Genomic DNA, 24,514 nt, shown 5'->3' with positions numbered 1-24,514 from the left:
AAAAACTAGACAGAGAGAGAGCAAAGTAAAAAAAAACTAGACATAAGAGAGAGAGAGAGAAAGCAAGGTAAAAACTAGACAGAGTGAGAGCAAAGTAAAAACTAGACATGGAGAGAGAGAGAGAAAGCAAGGTAAAAACTAGACAGAGAGAGAGCAAAGTAAAAACTAGACAGAGTGAGAGCAAAGTAAAAACTAGACATGGAGAGAGAGAGAGAAAGCAAGGTAAAAACTAGACAGAGAGAGAGCAAAGTAAAAACTAGACATGGAGAGAGAGAGAGAAAGCAAGGTAAAAACTAGACAGAGTGAGAGCAAAGTAAAAACTAGACATGGAGAGAGAGAGAGAAAGCAAGGTAAAAACTAGACAGAGAGAGAGCAAAGTAAAAACTAGACAGAGAGAGAGCAAAGTAAAAACTAGACAGAGAGAGAGCAAGCAAAACACCAGACATGGAGAGAGAGAGAGAAAGCAAGGTAAGAACTAGACAGAGAGAGAGCAAAGTAAAAACTAGACAGAGAGAGAGCAAAGTAAAAACTAGACAGAGAGAGAGCAAGCAAAACACCAGACATGGAGAGAGAGAGAGAAAGCAAGGTAAAAACTAGACAGAGTCGGAAGAGAGAGAGAGCAATGTAAAAACTAGACAGAGTCGGGAGAGAGAGCGAGGTAAAAACTACAGAGCCGGGAGAGAGAGAGCAAGGTAAAAACTAGACGGAGATGAGAGAGAAAGAGCAAGGTAAAAATTAGACGGAGATGGGAGAGAAAGAGCAAGGTAAAAACTAGACAGTGACGGGAGAGCGTGAGCAAGTTAAAAACTAGACAGAGACGGGAGAGAGAGAGCAAGGTAAAAACTAGACAGAGAGCAAGGTAAATACTAGACAGAGATGGGAGAGAGAGAGCAAGGTAAATACTAGACAGAGAGCAAGGTAAATACTAGACAGAGATGGGAGAGAGAGAGCAAGGTAAAAACTAGACAGAGATGTGAGAGAGAGAGCAAGGTAAAAACTAGACAGAGATGGGAGTGAGAGAGCAAGGTAAATACTAGACAGAGATGGGAGAGAGAGAGGAAGGTAATAACTAGACAGAGATGGGAGAGAAAGAGCAAGGTAAATACTAGACAGAGAGCAAGGTAAATACAAGACAGAGATGGGAGAGAGAGAGCAAGGTAAAAACTTGACAGAGATGGGAGAGAGAGAGCAAGGTAAATACTAGACAGAGATGGGAGAGAGTGAACAAGGTAAAAACTAGACAGAGACGGGAGAGAGAGAGCAAGGTAAAAATTAGACAGAGATGGGAGAGAGAGCAAGGTAAATACTAGACAGAGATGGGAGAGAGAGAGCAAAGTAAAAACTAGACAGAGAGAGAGGTAAAAACTAGACAGAGCATGGAGAGAGACAGCAAGGTATTAACTAGTCAGAGACGGGAGAGAGAGAGCAAGGTAATATATAGACAGAGATGGGAGAGAGAGAGCAAGGTAATATATAGACAGAGATGGGAGAGAGAGAGCAAGGTAATATATAGACAGAGATGGGAGAGAGAGAGCAAGGTATTAACTAGACAGAGACGGGAGAGAGAGCAAGGTAAAAACAAGACGGAGCCGGGAGAGAGAGAGCAAGGTAATAACAAGACAGAGAGCAAGGTAAAAACTAGATGGAGATGGGAGAGAGAGAGCAAGGTAAATACTTGACAGAGACGGGAGAGAGAGCAAGGTAAAAACAAGATGGAGCCGGGAGAGAGCAAGGTTAAAACTAGACAGAGACGGGAGAGAGAGAGCAAGGTAAAAACTAGACAGAGAGCAAGGTAAAAACTAGATGGAGATGGGAGAGAGAGAGCAAGGTAAATACTTGACAGAGACGGGAGAGAGAGCAAGGTAAAAACAAGATGGAGCCGGGAGAGAGCAAGGTTAAAACTAGACAGAGAGCAAGGTAAAAACTAGATGGAGTTGGGAGAGAGAGAGCAAGGTAAATACTTGACAGAGACGGGAGAGAGAGCAAGGTAAAAACAAGATGGAGCCGGGAGAGAGCAAGGTTAAAACTAGACAGAGAGCAAGGTAAAAACTAGATGGAGATGGGAGAGGGAGAGCAAGGTAAATACTAGACAGAGACGGGAGAGAGAGAGCAAGGTAATAACTAGACAGAGATGGGAGAGAGAGAGCAAGGTAATAACTAGACAGAGACGGGAGAGAGAGAGCAAGGTAATAACTAGTCAGAGACGGGAGAGAGAGAGCAAGCTAATAACTAGTCAGAGACGGGAGAGAGAGCAAGGTAAAAACAAGACGGAGCCGGGAGAGAGCAAGGTTAAAACTAGACAGAGAGCAAGGTAAAAACTAGATCGAGATGGGAGAGAGAGCAAGGTAAAAACTAGACAGAGAGCAAGGTAAATACTAGACAGAGATGGGAGAGAGAGAGCAAGGTAAAAACTAGACAGTGACGGGAGAGTGTGAGCAAGGTAAAAACTAGACAGAGACGGGAGAGAGAGCAAGGTAAAAACTAGACAGAGAGCAAGGTAAATACTAGACAGAGATGGGAGAGAGAGAGCAAGGTAAATACTAGACAGAGAGCAAGGTAAATACTAGACAGAGATGGGAGAGAGAGAGCAAGGTAAATACTAGACAGAGAGCAAGGTAAATACTAGACAGAGATGGGAGAGAGAGAGCAAGGTAAAAACTAGACAGAGATGGGAGAGAGAGAGCAAGGTAAATACTAGACAGAGATGGGAGAGAGAGAGGAAGGTAATAACTAGACAGAGATGGGAGAGAAAGAGCAAGGTAAATACTAGACAGAGAGCAAGGTAAATACAAGACAGAGATGAGAGAGAGAGAGCAAGGTAAAAAATTAGACAGAGATGGGAGAGAGAGAGCAAGGTAAATACTAGACAGAGATGGGAGAGAGAGAGCAAGGTAAAAACGAGACAGAGATGGGAGAGAGAGAACAAGGTAAAAACTAGACAGAGACGGGAGAGAGAGAGCAAGGTAAAAACGAGACAGAGATGGGAGAGAGAGCAAGATAAATACTAGACAGGGATGGGAGAGAGAGAGCAAAGTAAAAACTAGACAGAGAGAGAGGTAAAAACTAGACAGAGCCTGGAGATAGAGAGCGCAAGGTAAAAACTAGACGGAGATGGGAGAGAGAGAGCAAGGTAATAACTAGACAGAGACGGGAGAGAGAGAGCAAGGTAATAACTAGTCAGAGAAGGGAGAGAGAGAGCAAGGTAATAACTAGACAGAGACGGGAGAGAGAGATCAAGGTAAAAACTAGACAGAGACGGGAGAGAGAGCAAGGTAAAAACAAGACGGAGCCGGGAGAGAGCAAGGTTAAAACTAGACAGAGAGCAAGGTAAAAACTAGACAGTGACGGGAGAGAGAGAGCAAGGTAAAAACTAGAAAGAGCCTGGAGAGAGACAGCAAGGTAAAAACTAGACAGAGACGGGAGAGAGAGAGCAAGGTAAAAACTAGACAGAGAGCAAGGTAAATACTAGACAGAGATGGGAGAGAGAGAGCAAGGTAAAAACTAGACAGAGCCTGGAGAGAGAGAGCAAGGTAAAAACTAGACAGAGCCTGGAGAGAGACAGCAAGGTAAAAACTAGACAGAGACGGGAGAGAGAGAGCAAGGTATTAACTAGACAGAGACGGGAGAGAGAGCAAGGTAATATATAGACAGGGATGGGAGAGAGAGAGCAAGGTAAATACTAGACAGAGATGGGAGAGAGAGCAAGGTAAAAACTAGACAGAGACGGAAGAGAGAGAGCAAGGTAATAACTAGTCAGAGACGGGAGAGAGAGCAAGCAAGGTAAAACTAGACAGAGATGGGAGGAGAACAAGGAGAGAGAGAACAAGGTAATAACTAGACAGAGATGGGAGAGAGAGAGCAAGGTAATAACTAGTCAGAGACAGGAGAGAGTGAGCAAGGTAATAACTAGACAGAGCCGGGAGAGAGAGAACAAGGTAATAACTAGTCAGAGAAGGGAGAGAGAGAGCAAGGTAAAAACTAGATGGAGATGGGAGAGAGAGAACAAGGTAATAACTAGACAGAGATGGGAGAGAGAGAGCAAGGTAATAACTAGACAGAGACGGGAGAGAGAGAGCAAGGTAATAACTAGTCAGAGAAGGGAGAGAGAGAGCAAGGTAATAACTAGACAGAGACGGGAGAGAGAGAGCAAGGTAATAACTAGACAGAGACGAGAGAGAGATCAAGGTAAAAACTAGACAGAGACGGGAGAGAGCAAGGTTAAAACTAGACAGAGAGCAAGGTAAAAACTAGACAGTGACGGGAGAGTGTGAGCAAGGTAAAAACCAGACAGAGACGGGAGAGAGAGAGCAAGGTAAAAACTAGACAGAGAGCAAGGTAAATACTAGACAGAGATGGGAGAGAGAGAGCAAGGTAAATACTAGACAGAGAGCAAGGTAAATACTAGACAGAGATGGGAGAGAGAGAGCAAGGTAAATACTAGACAGAGAGCAAGGTAAATACTAGACAGAGATGGGAGAGAGAGCAAGGTAAAAACTAGACAGAGATGGGAGAGAGAGAGCAAGGTAAATACTAGACAGAGATGGGAGAGAGAGAGGAAGGTAATAACTAGACAGAGATGGGAGAGAAAGAGCAAGGTAAATACTAGACAGAGAGCAAGGTAAATACAAGACAGAGATGAGAGAGAGAGAGCAAGGTAAAAAACTAGACAGAGACGGGAGAGAGAGAGCAAGGTAAAAACTAGACAGAGAGAGAGGTAAAAACTAGACAGAGCCTGGAGAGAGAGAGCAAGGTAAAAACTAGACAGAGCCTGGAGAGAGAGAGCAAGGTAAAAACTAGACAGAGAGAGAGGTAAAAACTAGACAGAGCCTGGAGAGACAGAGCAAGGTAAAAACTAGACAGAGACGGGAGAGAGAGAGCAAGGTATTAACTAGACAGAGACGGGAGAGAGAGAGCAAGGTAATATATAGACAGGGATGGGAGAGAGAGAGCAAGGTATTAACTAGACAGAGACGGGAGAGAGAGAGCAAGGTAAAAACTTGACAGAGATGGGAGAGAGAGATCAAGGTAAAAACTAGACAGAGACGGGAGAGAGAGAGCAAGGTATTAACTAGACAGAGACGGGAGAGAGAGAGCAAGGTAATTTATAGACAGGGATGGGAGAGAGAGATCAAGGTATTAACTAGACAGAGACGGGAGAGAAAGAGCAAGGTAAAAACTAGACAGAGATGGGAGAGAGAGAGCAAGGTAAAAACTAGACAGAGAGCAAGGTAAAAACTAGACAGTGACGGGAGAGTGTGAGCAAGGTAAAAACTAGACAGAGACGGGAGAGAGAGAGCAAGGTAAAAACTAGACAGAGAGCAAGGTAAATACTAGACAGAGATGGGAGAGAGAGAGCAAGGTAAATACTAGACAGAGAGCAAGGTAAATACTAGACAGAGATGGGAGAGAGAGAGCAAGGTAAATACTAGACAGAGAGCAAGGTAAATACTAGACAGAGATGGGAGAGAGAGCAAGGTAAAAACTAGACAGAGATGGGAGAGAGAGAGCAAGGTAAATACTAGACAGAGATGGGAGAGAGAGAGGAAGGTAATAACTAGACAGAGATGGGAGAGAAAGAGCAAGGTAAATACTAGACAGAGAGCAAGGTAAATACAAGACAGAGATGAGAGAGAGAGAGCAAGGTAAAAAACTAGACAGAGACGGGAGAGAGAGAGCAAGGTAAAAACTAGACAGAGAGAGAGGTAAAAACTAGACAGAGCCTGGAGAGAGAGAGCAAGGTAAAAACTAGACAGAGACGGGAGAGAAAGAGCAAGGTAAAAACTAGACAGAGATGGGAGAGAGAGATCAAGGTATTAACTAGACAGAGACGGGAGAGAGACAGCAAGGTAAAAACTAGACAGAGATGGGAGAGAGAGCAAGGTAAAAACTAGACAGAGACGGGAGAGAGAGCAAGGAAAAACTAGACAGAGAGCAAGGTAAAAACTAATGGAGATAGACAGGAGATGGGAGAGAGAGAGCAAGGTAAAAATAACTAGACAGAGACGGGAGAGAGAGAGCAAGGTAAAAACTTGACAGAGATGGGAGAGAGAGATCAAGGTAAAAACTAGACAGAGACGGGAGAGAGAGAGCAAGGTATTAACTAGACAGAGACGGGAGAGAGAGAGCAAGGTAATAACTAGACAGAGATGGGGAGAGAGAGCAAGGTAATAACTAGACAGAGACGGGAGAGAGAGAGCAAGGTAAAACTAGACAGAGATGGGAGAGAGAGAGCAAGGTAATAACTAGACAGAGACAGAGAGCAAGGTAAAAACTAAGACGGGAGAGTGAGAGCAAGGTAATAAAACTAGACAGAGAGCAAGGTAAAAACAAGAGAGAGAGAGAGCAAGGTAAAAACTAGACAGAGAGCAAGGTAAATACTAGACAGAGATGGGAGAGAGAGAGCAAGGTAAATACTAGACAGAGAGCAAGGTAAATACTAGACAGAGATGGGAGAGAGAGAGCAAGGTAAATACTAGACAGAGAGCAAGGTAAATACTAGACAGAGATGGGAGAGAGAGCAAGGTAAAAACTAGACAGAGACGGGAGAGAGAGAGCAAGGTAAAAACTAGACAGAGATGGGAGAGAGAGAGGAAGGTAAAAACTAGACAGAGACGGGGAGAGAAAGAGAAGGTAAAACTAGACAGAGACAGGAGAGAGAGAGCAAGGTAAATACAAGACAGAGATGGGAGAGAGAGAGGAAGGTAAAAACTAGACAGAGACGGGAGAGAGAGAGAAGGTAAAAACTAGACAGAGAGAGGAAGGTAAAAACTAGACAGAGCCTGGAGAGAGAGAGAAGGTAAAAACTAGACAGAGCCTGGAGAGAGAGAGCAAGGTAAAAACTAGACAGAGACGGGAGAGAGAGGAAGGTAAAAACTAGACAGAGCCTGGAGAGAGAGAGGAAGGTAAAACTAGACAGAGATGGGAGAGAGAGAGCAAGGTAAAACTAGACAGAGATGGGAGAGAGTAAAAACTAGAGCAAGGCAATCATAACTAGTCAGGGACGGGAGAGACAGAGAAAGTTAAAAATTAGACAGAGATGGGAGAGAGAGCAAGGTAAAACTAGACAGAGAGCAAGGTAAAAACTAGATGGAGATGGGAGAGAGAGAGCAAGGTAAATACTAGACAGAGACGGGAGAGAGAGAGCAAGGTATTAACTAGACAGAGACGGGAGAGAGAGAGCAAGGTAATATATAGACAGGGATGGGAGAGAGAGATCAAGGTATTAACTAGACAGAGACGGGAGAGAAAGAGCAAGGTAAAAACTAGACAGAGATGGGAGAGAGAGAGCAAGGTAAAAACTAGACAGAGACGGGAGAGAGACAGCAAGGTAAAAACTAGACAGAGATGGGAGAGAGAGATCAAGGTATTAAAAACGGGAGAGAAAGACAAGGTAAAAACTAGACAGAGGGAGAGAGAGCAATGTAAAACTAGACAGAGAGCAAGGTAAAAACTAGATGGAGATGGGGAGAGAGAGCAAGGTAAATACTAGACAGAGATGGGAGAGAGAGAGCAAGGTAAAAACTAGACAGAGACGGGAGAGAGAGCAAGGTAAAAACAAGACGGAGCCGGGAGAGAGCAAGGTAAAAACTAGATGGAGATGGGAGAGAGAGAGCAAGGTAATAACTAGTCAGAGACGGGAGAGAGTGAGCAAGGTAATAACTAGACAGAGATGGGAGAGAGAGAGCAAGGTAATAACTAGACAGAGACTAGACAGGAGAGAGAGAGCAAGGTAATAACTAGTCAGAGACGGGAGAGAGAGAGCAAGGTAATAACTAGACAGAGACGGGAGAGAGAGCAAGGTAAAAACAAGACGGAGCCGGGAGAGAGCAAGGTTAAAACTAGACAGAGAGCAAGGTAAAAACTAGATGGAGATGGGAGAGAGAGAGCAAGGTAAAAACTAGACAGAGAGCAAGGTAAATACTAGACAGAGATGGGAGAGAGAGAGCAAGGTAAATACTAGACAGAGAGCAAGGTAAATACTAGACAGAGACGGGAGAGAGAGAGGAAGGTAATAACTAGACAGAGACGGGAGAGAGAGAGGAAGGTAAAAACTAGACAGAGACGGGAGAGAGAGAGGAAGGTAAAAACTAGACAGAGACGGGAGAGAGAGAGGAAGGTAAAAACTAGACAGAGACGGGAGAGAGAGAGGTAGGTAAAAACGAGACAGAGACGGGAGAGAGAGAGGAAGGTAAATACTAGACAGAGACAGGAGAGAGAGAGGAAGGTAAAAACTAGACAGAGACGGGAGAGAGAGATGAAGGTAAATACTAGACAGAGACGGTACAGAGAGAGGAAGGTAAAAACTAGACAGAGACGGGAGAGAGAGAGGAAGGTAAAAACTAGACAGAGACGGGAGAGAGAGAGGAAGGTAAAAACTAGACAGAGACGGGAGAGAGAGAGGAAGGTAAAAACTAGACAGAGACGGGAGTGAGAGGAAGGTAATAACTAGACAGAGATGGGAGAGAGAGAGGAAGGTAAAGACTAGACAGAGATGGTAGAGAGAGAGCAAGGTAAAAACTAGTCAGACTGGAGAGACAGAGCAAGGTCATAACTAGTCAGACGGGAGAGACAGAGAAAGTTAAAAATTAGACAGAGATGGGAGAGAGAGAGCAAGGTAAAACTAGACAGAGAGCAAGGTAAAAACTAGATGGAGATGGGAGAGAGAGAGCAAGGTAAATACTAGACAGAGATGGGAGAGAGAGAGCAAGGTATTAACTAGACAGAGACGGGAGAGAGAGAGCAAGGTAATTTATAGACAGGGATGGGAGAGAGAGATCAAGGTATTAACTAGACAGAGACGGGAGAGAAAGAGCAAGGTAAAAACTAGACAGAGATGGGAGAGAGAGATCAAGGTATTAACTAGACAGAGACGGGAGAGAGACAGCAAGGTAAAAACTAGACAGAGATGGGAGAGCGAGATCAAGGTATTAACTAGACAGAGACGGGAGAGAAAGAGCAAGGTAAAAACTAGACAGAGACGGGAGAGAGAGCAAGGTAAAACTAGACAGAGAGCAAGGTAAAAACTAGATGGAGATGGGAGAGAGAGAGCAAGGTAAATACTAGACAGAGATGGGAGAGAGAGAGCAAGGTAAAAACTAGACAGAGACGGGAGAGAGAGCAAGGTAAAAACAAGACGGAGCCGGGAGAGAGCAAGGTAAAAACTAGATGGAGATGGGAGAGAGAGAGCAAGGTAATAACTAGTCAGAGACGGGAGAGAGTGAGCAAGGTAATAACTAGACAGAGCCGGGAGAGAGAGAACAAGGTAATAACTAGACAGAGATGGTAGAGAGAGAGCAAGGTAATAACTAGACAGAGACGGGAGAGAGAGAGCAAGGTAATAACTAGTCAGAGACGGGAGAGAGAGAGCAAGGTAATAACTAGACAGAGACGGGAGAGAGAGCAAGGTAAAAACAAGACGGAGCCGGGAGAGAGCAAGGTTAAAACTAGACAGAGAGCAAGGTAAAAACTAGATGGAGATGGGAGAGAGAGAGCAAGGTAAAAACTAGACAGAGAGCAAGGTAAATACTAGACAGAGATGGGAGAGAGAGAGCAAGGTAAATACTAGACAGAGAGCAAGGTAAATACTAGACAGAGACGGGAGAGAGAGAGGAAGGTAATAACTAGACAGAGACGGGAGAGAGAGAGGAAGGTAAAAACTAGACAGAGACGGGAGAGAGAGAGGAAGGTAAAAACTAGACAGAGACGGAGAGAGAGAGGAAGGTAAATACTAGACAGAGACGGGGAGAGAGAGGAAGGTAAAAACTAGACAGAGACGGGAGAGAGAGAGGAAGGTAAATACTAGACAGAGACGGGAGAGAGAGAGGAAGGTAAAAACTAGACAGAGACGGGAGAGAGAGAGGAAGGTAATAACTAGACAGAGATGGGAGAGAGAGAGGAAGGTAAAGACTAGACAGAGATGGTAGAGAGAGAGCAAGTTAAAACTAGTCAGACTGGAGAGACAGAGCAAGGTCATAACTAGTCAGACGGGAGAGACAGAGAAAGTTAAAAATTAGACAGAGATGGGAGAGAGAGAGCAAGGTAATAACTACTCAGAGAGCAAGGTAATAACTAGACAGACGGGAGACAGAGATCAAGGTAAAAACTAGAAAGAGGAGGGATTAGAGAGAGCAAGGTAATAACTAGTCAGAGACGGGAGAGAGAGACAAGGTAATAACTAGTCAGAGACGGGAGAGAGAGAGCAAGGTAATAACTAGACAGAGATGGGAGAGAGAGAGCAAGGTAATAACTAGACAGAGACGGGAGAGAGAGAGCAAGGTAATAACTAGACAGAGATGGGAGAGAGAGAGCAAGGTAATAACTAGACAGAGACGAGAGAGAGACATCAAGGTAAAAACTAGTCAGAGATGGGAGAGAGAGAGCAAGGTAATAACTAGACAGAGATGGGAGAGAGAGAGCAAGGTAATAACTAGACAGAGACGGGAGAGAGAGATCAAGGTAATAACTAGTCAGAGTCGGGAGAGAGAGATCAAGGTAATAACTAGTCAGAGACGGGAGAGAGAGAGCAAGGTAATAACTAGACAGAGATGGGAGAGAGAGAGCAAGGTAATAACTAGACAGAGACGGGAGAGAGAGAGCAAGGTAATAACTAGACAGAGATGGGAGAGAGAGAGCAATGTAATAACTAGACTGAGACGAGAGAGAGAGAGGAAGGTAAAAACTAGACAGAGACGGGAGAGAGAGAGGAAGGTAAATACTAGACAGAGACGGGAGAGAGAGAGGAAGGTAAAAACTAGACAGAGACGGGAGAGAGAGAGGAAGGTAAATACTAGACAGAGACGGGAGAGAGAGAGGAAGGTAAAAACTAGACAGAGACGGGAGAGAGAGAGGAAGGTAAAAACTAGACAGAGACGGGAGAGAGAGAGGAAGGTAAAAACTAGACAGAGACGGGAGAGAGAGAGGAAGGTAAAAACTAGACAGAGACGGGAGAGAGAGAGGAAGGTAATAACTAGACAGAGATGGGAGAGAGAGAGGAAGGTAAAGACTAGACAGAGATGGTAGAGAGAGAGCAAGGTAAAAACTAGTCAGACTGGAGAGACAGAGCAAGGTCATAACTAGTCAGACGGGAGAGACAGAGAAAGTTAAAAATTAGACAGAGATGGGAGAGAGAGAGCAAGGTAATAACTACTCAGAGAGCAAGGTAATAACTAGACAGACGGGAGACAGAGATCAAGGTAAAAACTAGAAAGAGGAGGGATTAGAGAGAGCAAGGTAATAACTAGTCAGAGACGGGAGAGAGAGACAAGGTAATAACTAGTCAGAGACGGGAGAGAGAGTGCAAGGTAATAACTAGACAGAGATGGGAGAGAGAGAGCAAGGTAATAACTAGACAGAGACGGGAGAGAGAGAGCAAGGTAATAACTAGACAGAGATGGGAGAGAGAGCAAGGTAATAACTAGACAGAGACGAGAGAGAGACATCAAGGTAAAAACTAGTCAGAGATGGGAGAGAGAGAGCAAGGTAATAACTAGACAGAGATGGGAGAGAGAGAGCAAGGTAATAACTAGACAGAGACGGGAGAGAGAGATCAAGGTAAATACTAGTCAGAGTCGGGAGAGAGAGATCAAGGTAATAACTAGTCAGAGACGGGAGAGAGAGAGCAAGGTAATAACTAGACAGATATGGGAGAGAGAGAGCAAGGTAATAACTAGACAGAGACGGGAGAGAGAGCAAGGTAATAACTAGACAGAGATGGGAGAGAGAGAGCAAGGTAATAACTAGACTGAGACGAGAGAGAGACATCAAGGTAAAAACTAGTCAGAGATGGGAGAGAGAGAGCAAGGTAATAACTAGACAGAGATGGGAGAGAGAGAGCAAGTTAATAACTAGACAGAGACGGGAGAGAGAGAGCAAGGTAATAACTAGACAGAGACGGGAGAGAGAGAGCAAGGTAATAACTAGACAGAGACGGGAGAGAGAGAGCAAGGTAATAACTAGACAGAGATGGGAGAGAGAGAGCAAGGTAATAACTAGACAGACGGGAGAGAGAGATCAAGGTAAAAACTAGAGTGAGATTGGAGAGAGAGGAAGGTAATAACTAGACAGAGACGGGAGAGAGAGATCAATGTAATAACTAGACAGAGATGGGAGAGAGAGATCAAGGTAAAAACTAGACAGAGATGGGAGAGAGAGAGCAAGGTTAAAACTAGACAGAGATGGGAGAGAGAGAGCAAGGTAATAACTAGACAGAGATGGGAGAGAGAGATCAAGGTAAAAACTAGAGTGAGATTGGAGAGAGAGGAAGGTAATAACTAGACAGAGACGGGAGAGAGAGATCAATGTAATAACTAGACAGAGATGGGAGAGAGAGAGCAAGGTAAAAACTAGACAGAGATGGGAGAGAGAGAGCAAGGTAATAACTAGACAGAGATGGGAGAGAGAGAGCAAGGTAAAAACTGGACAGAGACGGGAGAGAGAGCAAGATAATAGCTAGGCCGAGCCGGGAGAGAGAGAGCAAGGTAAAAACTAGACAGAGATCGGAGAGAGAGAGCAAGGTAAAAACTAGACGGAGACGGGAGAGAGAGAGCAAGGTAATAACTAGTCAGAGACGGGAGAGAGAGAGCAAGGTAATAACTTGACACAGACGGGAGACCGAGAGCAAGGTAAAAACCTGACAGAGACGGGAGAGAGACAGCAAGGTAATAACTAGTCAGAAACGGGAGAGAGAGAGCAAGGTAATAACTAGTCAGAGACGGGAGAGAGAGAGCAAGGTAAAAACTAGAAGGAGACGGGAGAGAGAGAGCAAGGTAATAACTAGACAGAGACGGGAGAGAGAGAGCAAGGTAAAAACTAGACAGAGATGGGACAGAGAGAGCAAGGTAAATACTAGACAGAGATGGGAGAGAGAGAGCAAGGTAATAACTAGACAGAGACGGGAGAGAGAGAGCAAGGTAATAACTAGTCAGAGACGGGAGAGAGAGAGCAAGGTAATAACTAGACAGAGACGGGAGAGAGAGAGAGCAAGGTAATAACTAGTCAGAGACGGGAGAGAGAGATCAAGGTAATAACTTGATAGATACGGGAGACCGAGAGCAAGGTAAAAACTAGACAGAGATGGGAGAGAGAGAGCAAGATAAAAACTTGACAGAGATGTGAGAGAGAGATCAAGGTAAAAACTAGACGGAGACGGGAGAGAGAGAGCAAGGTAAAAACTTGACAGAGATGGGAGAGAGAGATCAAGGTAAAAACTAGACGGAGACGGGAGAGAGAGAGCAAGGTAAAAACTAGACAGACGGGAGAGAGAGCAAGGTAAATCCTAGACAGAGACGGGAGAGAGAGAGCAAGGTAAAAGTTAGACTGACAGGAGAGAGAGAGCAAGGTGAAAACTAGACAGAAATGGGAGAGAGAGAGCAAGGTAAAAACTAGACAGAGACGGGAGAGAGAGAGCATGGTAATAACTTGACAGAGACGGGAGACCGAGAGCAAGGTAAAAACTAGACAGAGATGGGAGAGAGAGAGCAAGGTAAAAACTTGACAGAGACGGGAGAGAGAGAGCAAGGTAATAACTAGTCAGAGACGGGAGAGAGAGAGCAAGGTATTAACTAGACAGAGATTGGAGAGAGAGAGCAATGTAATAACTAGTCAGAGACGGGATAGAGAGAGCAAGGTAATAACTAGACAGAGCCGGGAGAGAGAGAGCAAGGTAATAACTAGTCAGAGATGGGAGAGAGAGAGCAAGGTATTAACTAGACAGAGATCGGAGAGAGAGAGCAATGTAATAACTAGTCAGAGACGGGATAGAGAGAGCAAGGTAATAACTAGACAGAGCCGGGAGAGAGAGAGCAAGGTAAAAACTAGACAGAGATGGGAGAGAGAGAGCAAGGTAAAAACTTGACAGAGACGGGAGAGAGAGCAAGGTAATAACTAGACAGAGACGGGAGAGAAAGCAAGGTAATAACTAGACAGAGATGGGAGAGAGAGAGCAAGATAAAAACTAGACAGAGATGGGAGAGAGAGAGCAAGGTAAACACTAGACAGAGATGGGTGAGAGAGATCAAGGTAAAAACTAGAGTGAGATGGGAGAGAGAGGAAGGTAATAACTAGACAGAGACGGGAGACCGAGAGCAAGGTAAAAACTTGACAGAGATGGGAGAGAGAGATCAAGGTAAAAACTTGACAGAGATGGGAGAGAGAGATCAAGGTAAAAACTTGACAGAGATGGGAGAGAGAGATCAAGGTAATAACTAGACAGAGATGGGAGAGAGAGAGCAAGGTAAAAACTAGACAGAGCCGGGAGAGAGAGATCAAGGTAAAAACTAGACAGAGCGTTGAGAGAGAGATCAAGGTAAAAACTAGACAGAGCCGGGAGAGAGAGATCAAGGTAAAAACTAGATAGAGCCGGGAGAGAGAGATCAAGGTAAAAACTAGACAGAGCCGGGAGAGAGAGATCAAGGTAAAAACTTGACAGAGATGGGAGAGAGAGATCAAGGTAATAACTAGACAGAGATGGGAGAGAGAGAGCAAGGTAATAACTAGACAGAGACGGGAGAGAGAGAGCAAGATAATAACTAGACAGAGACGGGAGAGAGAGAGCAAGGTAATAACTAGTCAGAGACGGGAGAGAGAGAGCAAGGTATTAACTAGACAGAGATGGGAGAGAGAGAGCAAGGTAATAACTAGACAGAGACGGGAGAGAGAGAGCAAGGTAATAACTAGTCAGAGACGGGAGAGAGAGAGCAAGGTATTAACTAGACAGTGACGGGAGACCGAGAGCATGGTAATAACTAGACAGAGACGGGAGAGAGAGAGCAAGGTAATAACTAGTCAGAGACGGGAGAGAGAGAGCATGGTAAAAACTAGACAGAGACGGGAGAGAGAGAGCAAGGTAAATACTAGTCAGAGACGGGAGAGAGAGAGCAAGGTAAAAACTAGTCAGAGACGGGAGAGAGAGAGCAAGGTAAAAACTAGACAGAGCCGGGAGAGAGAGAGCAAGGTAAAAACTAGTCAGATTCGGGAGAGAGAGAGCAAGGTAAAAACTAGACAGAGCCGGGAGAGAGAGAGCTAGCTAAAAACTAGACAGAGACGGGAGAGAGAGAGAGCAAGGTAAAAACTAGAGAGAGTCGGGAGAGAGAGAGCAAGGTAAAAACTAGACAGAGACGGGAGAGAGAGAGCAAGGTAAACACTGGACAGAGAGCAAGGTAAAAACTAGAGAGAGTCGGGAGAGAGAGAGCGAGGTAAAAACTAGACAGAGCCGGGAGAGAGAGAGCAAGGTAAAAACTAGACAGAGCCGGGAGAGAGAGAGCAAGGTAAAAACTAGACAGAGACGGGATAGAGAGAGCAAGGTAAAAACTAGAGGGAGCCGGGAGAGAGAGAGCAAGGTAAAAACTAGGTAGACCCGGGAGAGAGAGAGCAAGATAACTACTAGACAGAGACGGGAGAGAGAGAGCAAGGTAAACACTGGACAGAGAACAAGGTAAAAACTAGACAGAGACGGGAGAGAGAGAGCAAGGTAAAAACTAGACAGAGACGGGAGAGAGAGAGAGCAAGGTAAAAACTAGAGAGAGTCGGGAGAGAGAGAGCAAGGTAAAAACTAGACAGAGACGGGAGAGAGAGAGCAAGGTAAACACTGGACAGAGAGCAAGGTAAAAACTAGACAGAGACGGGAGAGAGAGAGCAAGGTAAACACTGGACAGAGAGCAAGGTAAAAACTAGATAGAGCCGGGAGAGAGAGAGCAAGGTAAAAACTAGACAGAGACGGGAGAGAGAGAGCAAGGTAAAAACTAGAGAGAGCCGGGAGAGAGAGAGCAAGGTAAAAACTAGACAGAGACGGGAGAGAGAGAGAGCAAGGTAAAAACTAGAGAGAGCCGGGAGAGAGAGAGCAAGGTAAAAACTAGACAAAGATGGGATAGAGAGAGCAAGGTAAACACTAGACAAAGATGGGAGAGAGAGAGCAAGGTAAACACTAGACAGAGAGCAAGGTAAAACCTAGATAGAGCCGGGAGAGAGAGAGCAAGGTAAAAACTAGACAGAGACGGGAGAGAGAGAGAGCAAGGTAAAAACTAGAGAGAGCCCTGAGAGAGAGAGCAAGGTAAATACTAGACAGAGATGGGAGAGAGAGAGCAAGGTAATAACTAGTCAGAGACGGGAGAGAGAGAACAAGGTAATAACTAGACAGAGCCGGGAGAGAGAGAGCAAGGCAATAACTAGACAGAGCCGGGAGACCGAGAGCAAGGTAATAACTAGACAGAGCCGGGAGAGAGAGAGCAAGGTAATAACTAGACAGAGATGGGAGAGAGAGAGCAAGGTAATAACTAGTCAGAGACGGGAGAGAGAGAGCAAGGTAATAACTAGTCAGAGACGGGAGAGAGAGATCAAGGTAATAACTTGATAGAGACGGGAGACCGAGAGCAAGGTAAAAACTAGACAGAGATGGGAGAGAGAGAGCAAGATAAAAACTAGACAGAGATGGGAGAGAGAGAGCAAGGTAATAACTAGACAGAGATGGGAGAGAGAGATCAAGGTAAAAACTAGACAGAGACGGGAGAGAGAGAGCAAGGTAAAAACTAGACAGAGCCGGGAGAGAGAGAGCAAGGTAATAACTAGACAGAGACGGGAGAGAGAGAGCAAGGTAAAAACTAGAGAGAGCCGGGAGAGAGAGACTAAGGTAAAAACTAGACAGAGACGGGAGAGAGAGAGCAAGGTAAAAACTAGAGAGAGCCGGGAGAGAGAGAGCAAGGTAAAAACTAGACAAAGATGGGAGAGAGAGATTAAGGTAAACACTAGACAGAGATGGGAGAGAGAGAGAGCAAGGTAAACACTAGACAGAGATGGGAGAGAGAGAGCAAGGTAAAAACTAGACAGAGACGGGAGAGAGAGAGCAAGGTGAAAACTAGAGAGCTGGGAGAGAGAGAGCAAGGTAAAAACTAGAGGGAGCCGGGAGAGAGAGAGCAAGGTAATAACTAGATAGAGATGGGAGAGAGAGAGCAAGGTGAAAACTAGAGAGCTGGGAGAGAGAGAGCAAGGTAAAAACTAGAGGGAGCCGGGAGAGAGAGAGCAAGGTAATAACTAGATAGAGATGGGAGAGAGAGAGCAAGGTGAAAACTAGAGAGCTGGGAGAGAGAGAGCAAGGTAAAAACTAGAGGGAGCCGGGAGAGAGAGAGCAAGGTAATAACTAGATAGAGATGGGAGAGAGAGAGCAAGGTGAAAACTAGAGAGCTGGGAGAGAGAGAGCAAGGTAAAAACTAGAGGGAGCCGGGAGAGAGAGAGCAAGGTAATAACTAGATAGAGATGGGAGAGAGAGAGCAAGGTGAAAACTAGAGAGCTGGGAGAGAGAGAGCAAGGTAAAAACTAGAGGGAGCCGGGAGAGAGAGAGCAAGGTAATAACTAGATAGAGATGGGAGAGAGAGAGCAAGGTGAAAACTAGAGAGCTGGGAGAGAGAGAGCAAGGTAAAAACTAGAGGGAGCCGGGAGAGAGAGAGAGCAAGGTAAAAACTAGACAGAGATGGGAGAGAGAGAGCAAGGTAAACACTGGACAGAGAGCAAGGTAAAAACTAGACAGAGACGGGAGAGAGAGCAAGGTAAACACTGGACAGAGAGCAAGGTAAAAATTAGATAGAGCCGGGAGAGAGAGAGCAAGGTAAAAACTAGACAGAGACGGGAGAGAGAGAGCAAGGTAAAAACTAGAGAGAGCCGGGAGAGAGAGAGCAAGATAAATACTAGACAGAGACGGGAGAGAGAGAGCAAGGTAAACACTGGACAGAGAGCAAGGTAAAAACTAGACAGAGACGGGAGAGAGAGAGCAAGGTAAACACTGGACAGAGAGCAAGGTAAAAACTAGATAGAGCCGGGAGAGAGAGAGCAAGGTAAAAACTAGACAGAGACGGGAGAGAGAGAGCAAGGTAATAACTAGTCAGAGACGGGAGAGAGAGAGAGCAAGGTAAAAACTAGAGAGAGCCGGGAGAGAGAGAGCAAGGTAAAAACTAGACAGAGACGGGAGAGCGAGAGAGCAAGGTAAAAACTAGAGAGAGCCGGGAGAGAGAGAGCAAGGTAAAAACTAGACAAAGATGGGAGAGAGAGAGCAAGGTAAACACTAGACAGAGATGGGAGAGAGAGAGCAAGGTAAACACTAGACAGAGATGGGAGAGAGAGAGCAAGGTAAAAATTAGACAGACAGGAGAGAGAGAGCAAGGTAAAAACTAGTCAGAGACGGGAGTGAGAGAGCAAGGTAAAAACTAGACAAAGATGGGAGAGAGAGAGAGCAAGGTAAAAACTAGAGAGAGCCGGGAGAGAGCGAGCAATTGGCCCAGCATCGTCCAGGTTAGGGAAGGGTTTGGCCGGCAGGGATGTCCTTGTCCCATCGTGCTCTAGCAAATCCTGTTGGATGCCGTGCGCATGCACGCTGACACGGTCTCCAGGTGTACGGTGTTTCCTCCGACACATTTGTGAGGCTGGCTTCAGGGTTTCGTATGCATTGTGTCAAAGAAGGAGAGCGGCTTGGCTGGGTCGTGTTTCGGAGGATGCACGGCTCTCGAACTTCGTCTCTCCCGAGTCCGTACGGGAGTTGCAGGGATGTGACAAGACCATGATATTGGAGAGAAAAAGGGGTAAAATAAATATTTTAAAAATAAATAGAGAGCAAAGTAAAGAAAGAGAGATAAGAACTAGACATAGGGAGAGAGAGCAAGGTAAGAACTAGACAGAGAGAGAAATAGAGAGCAAGGTAAAAAACTAGACAAAGTGAGAGAGCAAGGTAAGAACTAGAGTTGAGAGAGCAAGGTAAGAACTAGAGAGAGAGAGCAAGGTAAGAACCATACAGAGACAGAAATAGAGAGCAAGGTAAAAACTAGACAGAGACAGAAAATAGAGAGCAAGGTAAAAACTAGAAAGAGAGAGATCAAGAGAGAGAGCAAGTTAAAAACTAGACAGAGAGAGAGCAAGGTAAGAACTAGACAGAGTGAGAGAGAGAGATCAAGAGAGAGCGAGATTGCAAGGTAAGAACTAGAGAGAGAGAGGCCCTAAACCGAGAGTACACAGTGGCAGAATACCTGTCCACTGTGACTGACCCAAACTTAAGGAAAGCTTTGACTATGTACAGACTTAGTGTGCGAGCATAGCCTTGCTATTGAGAAAGGCCGCCGTAGACAGACCTGGCTCTCAAGAGAAGACAAAATGAGGTGGAAACTGAGCTGCACTTCCTAACCTCCTGTCCAACATATGACCATATTTCTCTCAGATTACACAGATCCACAAATAATTCGAAAACAAATCCAATTTTCATAAACTCCCATATCTACTGGGTGAAATTCCACAGTGTGCCATCACAGCAGCAAGATTTGTGACCTGTTGCCACGAGAAAAGGGCAACCAGTGAAGAACAAACACCATTGTAAATACAACTCATATCTATGCTTATTTATTTTCCCTTGTGTTCTTTAACCTTTTGTACATTCTTACAACACTGTATATATATATATATATATATGTATAATATGACATTTGTAATGTCTTTATTGTTTTGAAATGTCTGTATGTGTAATGTTTACTGTTAATTTTTATTGTTTATTTCACTTTTATATTATCTACCTCACTTGCTTTGGCAATGTTAACACATGTTTCCCATGCCAATAAAGCCCATTGAATTTAATTGAATTGAATTGAGAGAGCAAGGTAAAAACTAGACAGAGAGAGAGAGCAAGGTAAAAACTAGACAGAGAGAGGGAGCAAGGTAAAAACTAGACAGAGAGAGAGAGCAAGGTAAAAACTAGACAGAGAGAGAGAGCAAGGTAAAAACTAGACAGAGAGAGAGAGCAAGGTAAGAACTAGACAGAGAGAGAGAGAGAGCAAGTTAAAGAGCAAGGTAAAAACTAGACAGAGAGAGAGAGAGCAAGGTAAAAACTAGACAGAGAGAGAGAGAGCAAGGTAAAAACTAGACAGAGAGAGAGAGCAAGGTAAGAACTAGACAGAGAGAGAGAGAGCAAGTTAAAGAGCAAGGTAAAAACTAGACAGAGAGAGAGAGCAAGGTAAAAACTAGACAGAGAGAGAGAGCAAGGTAAAACTAGACAGAGAGAGATCAAGGTAACAACTAGACAGAGAGAGAGCAAAGTAAAAACTAGACAGAGAGAGAGAGCAAGGTAACAACTAGACAGAGAGAGAGAGCAAGGTAAAAACTAGACAGAGAGAGAGAGCAAGGTAAAAACTAGACAGAGAGAGAGAAAGGAAAAGGAAGCGATTCCCAAACCTTCCACAACAAAGCCATCACCTACAGAGAGATGAACCTGGAGAAGAGTCCCCTAAGCAAGCTGGTCCTGGGGCTCTGTTCACAAACACACCCCACAGAGCCCCATGACAGCAGCACAATTAGACCCAACCAAATCATGAGAAAACAAAAAGATAATTACTTGACACATTGGAAAGAATTAACAAAAAAACAGAGCAAACTAGAATGCTATTTGGCCCTACACAGAGAGTACACAGCGGCAGAATACCTGACCACTGTGACTGACCCAAAATTAAGGAAAGCTTTGACTATGTACAGACTCAGCGAGCATAGCCTTGCTATTGAGAAAGGCTGCCGTAGGCAGACATGGCTCTCAAGAGAAGACAGGCTATGTGCTCACTGCCCACAAAATGAGGTGGAAACTGAGCTGCACTTCCTAACCTCCTGCCCAATGTATGACCATATTAGAGAGACATATTTCCCTCAGATTACACAGATCCACAAAGAATTCGAAAACAAATCCAATTTTGATAAACTCCCATATCTACTGGGTGAAATTCCACAGTGTGCCATCAGAGCAGCAAGATTTGTGACCTGTTGCCACGAGAAAAGGGCAACTCATTGAAGAACACACACCATTGTAAATACAACCCATATCTATGCTTATTTATTTTATCCTGTGTCCTTAACCATTTGTACATTGTAAAAACACTGTATATATATATAATATGACATTTGTAATGTTTTTATTGTTTTGAAACTTCTGTATGTGTGATGTCTACTGTTAATTATTATTGTTTATTTCACTTTATATATTATCTACCTTACTTGCTTTGGCAATGTTAACACATGTTACCCATGCCAATAAAGCCCCTTGAATTGAATTGAATTGAATTGAGAGAGCAAGGTAAAAACTAGACAGAGAGAGAGAGCAAGGTAAAAACTAGACAGAGAGAGAGAGCAAGGTAAAAACTAGACAGAGAGAGAGAGCAAGTTAAAGAGCAAGGTAAAAACTAGACAGAGAGAGAGAGCAAGGTAAAAACTAGACAGAGAGAGAGAGCAAGGTAAAACTAGACAGAGAGAGAGAGCAAGGTAACAACTAGACAGAGAGAGAGAGCAAGGTAAAAACTAGACAGAGAGTGAGAGCAAGGTAACAACTAGACAGAGAGAGAGAGCAAGGTAAAAACTAGACAGAGAGAGAGAGCAAGGTAAAACTAGACAGAGAGAGAGAGCAAGGTAACAACTAGACAGAGAGAGAGAGCAAGGTAAAAACTAGACAGAGAGAGAGAGCAAGGTAACAACTAGACAGAGAGAGAGAGCAAGGTAAAAACTAGACAGAGAGAGAGAGCAAGGTAAAAACTAGACAGAGAGAGAGAGCAAGGTAACAACTAGACAGAGAGAGAGAGCAAGGTAAAAACTAGACAGAGAGAGAGAGCAAGGTAAAAACTAGACAGAGAGAGAGAGCAAGGTAAAAACTAGACAGAGAGAGAGAGAGCAAGTTAAAGAGCAAGTTAAAAACTAGTCAGAATGGAAGAGAATCAAGAGCAAACAGCTAATTAAGTTTACTATGGGAGCACCACAGCTAACTAAGCTAGCCGTTTCACATCCGTTACACATGCAAGATAAACCAGACACAGAGACTAAAAGAGAAAGAATCAAACGAAAACAACAAATGAATGACATCAGGGGACGGAGATCTGAAAGTAGCCAGTGGAGATACAGACATTATGAATGGTTGGACATGTTTTTATTTGTTGACAACCAACTGTGAGAACTCTGTTTGTGTCTATTATTATTGTCTTGTTCTTTCTGTCTTTCTCTGTCTGGGTCCATGTGGAATCACAGCCTCTGGCAGACTGGGCTCCAGGTCTTCTAGATCTTCTAGATCCACCCCATTTATAATATATGCTTAGCTGGAATTATGATTAACATATGTGTGTTATTTTCTCTTATTTGCTGTCCAGCTTTTTTCACTTAAGCAAAGCAGTCCGATCTTTATCTTCTGTGTTGTATATGCTTTTAAGCATGGGTTAAAGGCTGAATAACATGTTCTATATTCATGTTCCATTTAGTTTGCGTGTGTGTTTATGTGTGTGTGTGTGCATGTGTGTGTGTTTTCAGGCCTTGAAGATGAAGGGTTTACAGTGCTGGAACAGCTGACCTACTTGTACTTGGCCAATAACAAGGTGCGTCATTATAAACACAGTCATAAACACAGACCTTCGCCTTCAAAAAAACCAAATCACTATTCTTCCCTCACTGTTACAGAACTTGAATCTGGTTCATTTGGGCCTATGTAAACATTCTTCAGTTCGTTTTCACGGTCACACTTTATTTGAATAGTCCGGATTTCCCATCTGTAGATGCTCTATAGATGGTCATACTATCAACAAACTATCTGCTGATAAGTAACTGCTTGCTAAGGTTAGGGTTAGGTTTAGAATAAGGGTTAGGGTAAAGGTAAAGACTGGGGCTAGGGTTAGGATAAGGGTTAGGGTTAGGTTTAGAATAAGGGTTAGGGTAAAGGTAAAGACTGGGGCTAGGGTTAGGATAAGGGTTAGGGTTAGGTTTAGAATAAGGGTTAGGGTAAAGGTAAAGACTGGGGCTAGGGTTAGGATAAGGGTTAGGTTTAGGTTTAGAATAAGGGTTAGGGTAAAGGTAAAGACTGGGGCTAGGGTTAGGATAAGGGTTAGGTTAGGTTTAGAATAAGGGTTAGGGTAAAGGTAAAGACTGGGGCTAGGGTTAGGATAAGGGTTAGGGTTAGGTTTAGAATAAGGGTTAGGTAAAGGTAAAGACTGGGGCTAGGGTTAGGATAAGGGTTAGGTTTAGGTTTAGAATAAGGGTTAGGGTAAAGGTAAAGACTGGGGCTAGGGTTAGGATAAGGGTTAGGGTTAGGTTTAGAATAAGGGTTAGGGTAAAGGTAAAGACTGGGGCTAGGGTTAGGATAAGGGTTAGGGTTAGGTTTAGAATAAGGGTTAGGGTAAAGGTAAAGACTGGGGCTAGGGTTAGGATAAGGGTTAGGGTTAGGTTTAGAATAAGGGTTAGGGTAAAGGTAAAGACTGGGGCTAGGGTTAGGATAAGGGTTAGGGTTAGGTTTAGAATAAGGGTTAGGGTAAAGGTAAAGACTGGGGCTAGGGTTAGGATAAGGGTTAGGGTTAGGTTTAGAATAAGGGTTAGGGTAAAGGTAAAGACTGGGGCTAGGGTTAGGATAAGGGTTAGGGTTAGGTTTAGAATAAGGGTTAGGGTAAAGGTAAAGACTGGGGCTAGGGTTAGGATAAGGGTTAGGTTTAGGTTTAGAATAAGGGTTAGGGTAAAGGTAAAGACTGGGGCTAGGGTTAGGATAAGGGTTAGGGTTAGTAGATAGTCTGTAGAGCATCTACAGATGGATTAGGATAAGGGTTAGAGTTAGGATTAGGATAAGGGTTAGGATTAGTAGATAGTCTTCAGAGCATCTACAGATGAACTATCCAATTAAAGTTTTACCGTTTTCACTTGTGGTAATCATACATAATCAGAACTCCCAGGAGAGAGTAGCACACAGTATAGTGTGCTGTGCTCATTAAAAGTGCTGCTAGGGTCACCATGGAGCTCTCTGAAACCATCTTCACACCTCCACTTGGTTCTACTCCTATAGGAATCATAATAAGAAAAAACAGTTTTAAAGTTTTATTTTGAGCAATCCAAACCATACTGAGTGAGCTTGGATGATCTCCAGGTTGAGAAAACCAAAGTCCTACATCCACAATTCAGCAATACAAATATGTAATGACTCAGGCTAGAACCATAACACAATATCTCCCTCCAAAGAGTAATTGCTTTCTGAACAAAACCGCAAAATAACCAAATGGCTGAAATACCCGTTCAAAAATGGAATTTGAAACTCATGCTTTTGTTGGTTCTAGAATTAACATTTTCCTTTCCCTTCCATACTTGGATCTTCCACCCAGGATCTCCTATTCGTAGTGTGTCAAAGTACAATTCTGTGAGAAATGTCTAATATATTATTTCATGTTGTGATGCTGTATGTTTGCCAGCAGTGCTCCTGTTGCCAGAAGGAAAGGTGGCAGACAGTCAACCAGGCGATATCCATTCTCTTCTCACCCAGTGTGTGCCCGCTTATGGTTGTAATCACTTCCAGTGTATCCATGCCAGCTGGTCAGATCTAAAATGTCGCTGTGGCATACAGTCATTTTTGACTGTGCGAGAGAGGGGTGAGGGAAAGAGAGAGTGAGGGGGAGAGGGAGGGAGGGCGAGAGAGTGAGAAAGGGAGAGAAAGGGAGAGGGGGAGGTGGAGAGATGGAGAAAGGGAGAGAAACAGAAAGAAAGGGGGATTTTAAAGTGC

General features: G+C 44.2%; 1 protein-coding gene across 2 annotated transcripts in view; it reads left to right on the top strand.

Moving 5' to 3' along the window:
• The window catches only part of podn (podocan), a 91,522-nt gene that overhangs the window by 29,591 nt on the left and 37,417 nt on the right, over window positions 1-24,514 (top strand). For both annotated transcript variants that reach the window (XM_064935869.1, XM_064935868.1), the window contains exon 5: window positions 22,294-22,358. In XM_064935869.1, coding sequence (XP_064791941.1) covers window positions 22,294-22,358 — 65 coding nt within the window. The remainder of the gene's footprint in view (window positions 1-22,293; window positions 22,359-24,514) is intronic.

Source organism: Oncorhynchus masou, chromosome 24, assembly GCF_036934945.1.
Source record: "Oncorhynchus masou masou isolate Uvic2021 chromosome 24, UVic_Omas_1.1, whole genome shotgun sequence".
NCBI lineage: Eukaryota > Metazoa > Chordata > Actinopteri > Salmoniformes > Salmonidae > Oncorhynchus > Oncorhynchus masou.
Note: the sequence above shows the minus strand (reverse complement) of the source record. Positions and strands in the feature narration are given on the sequence as shown.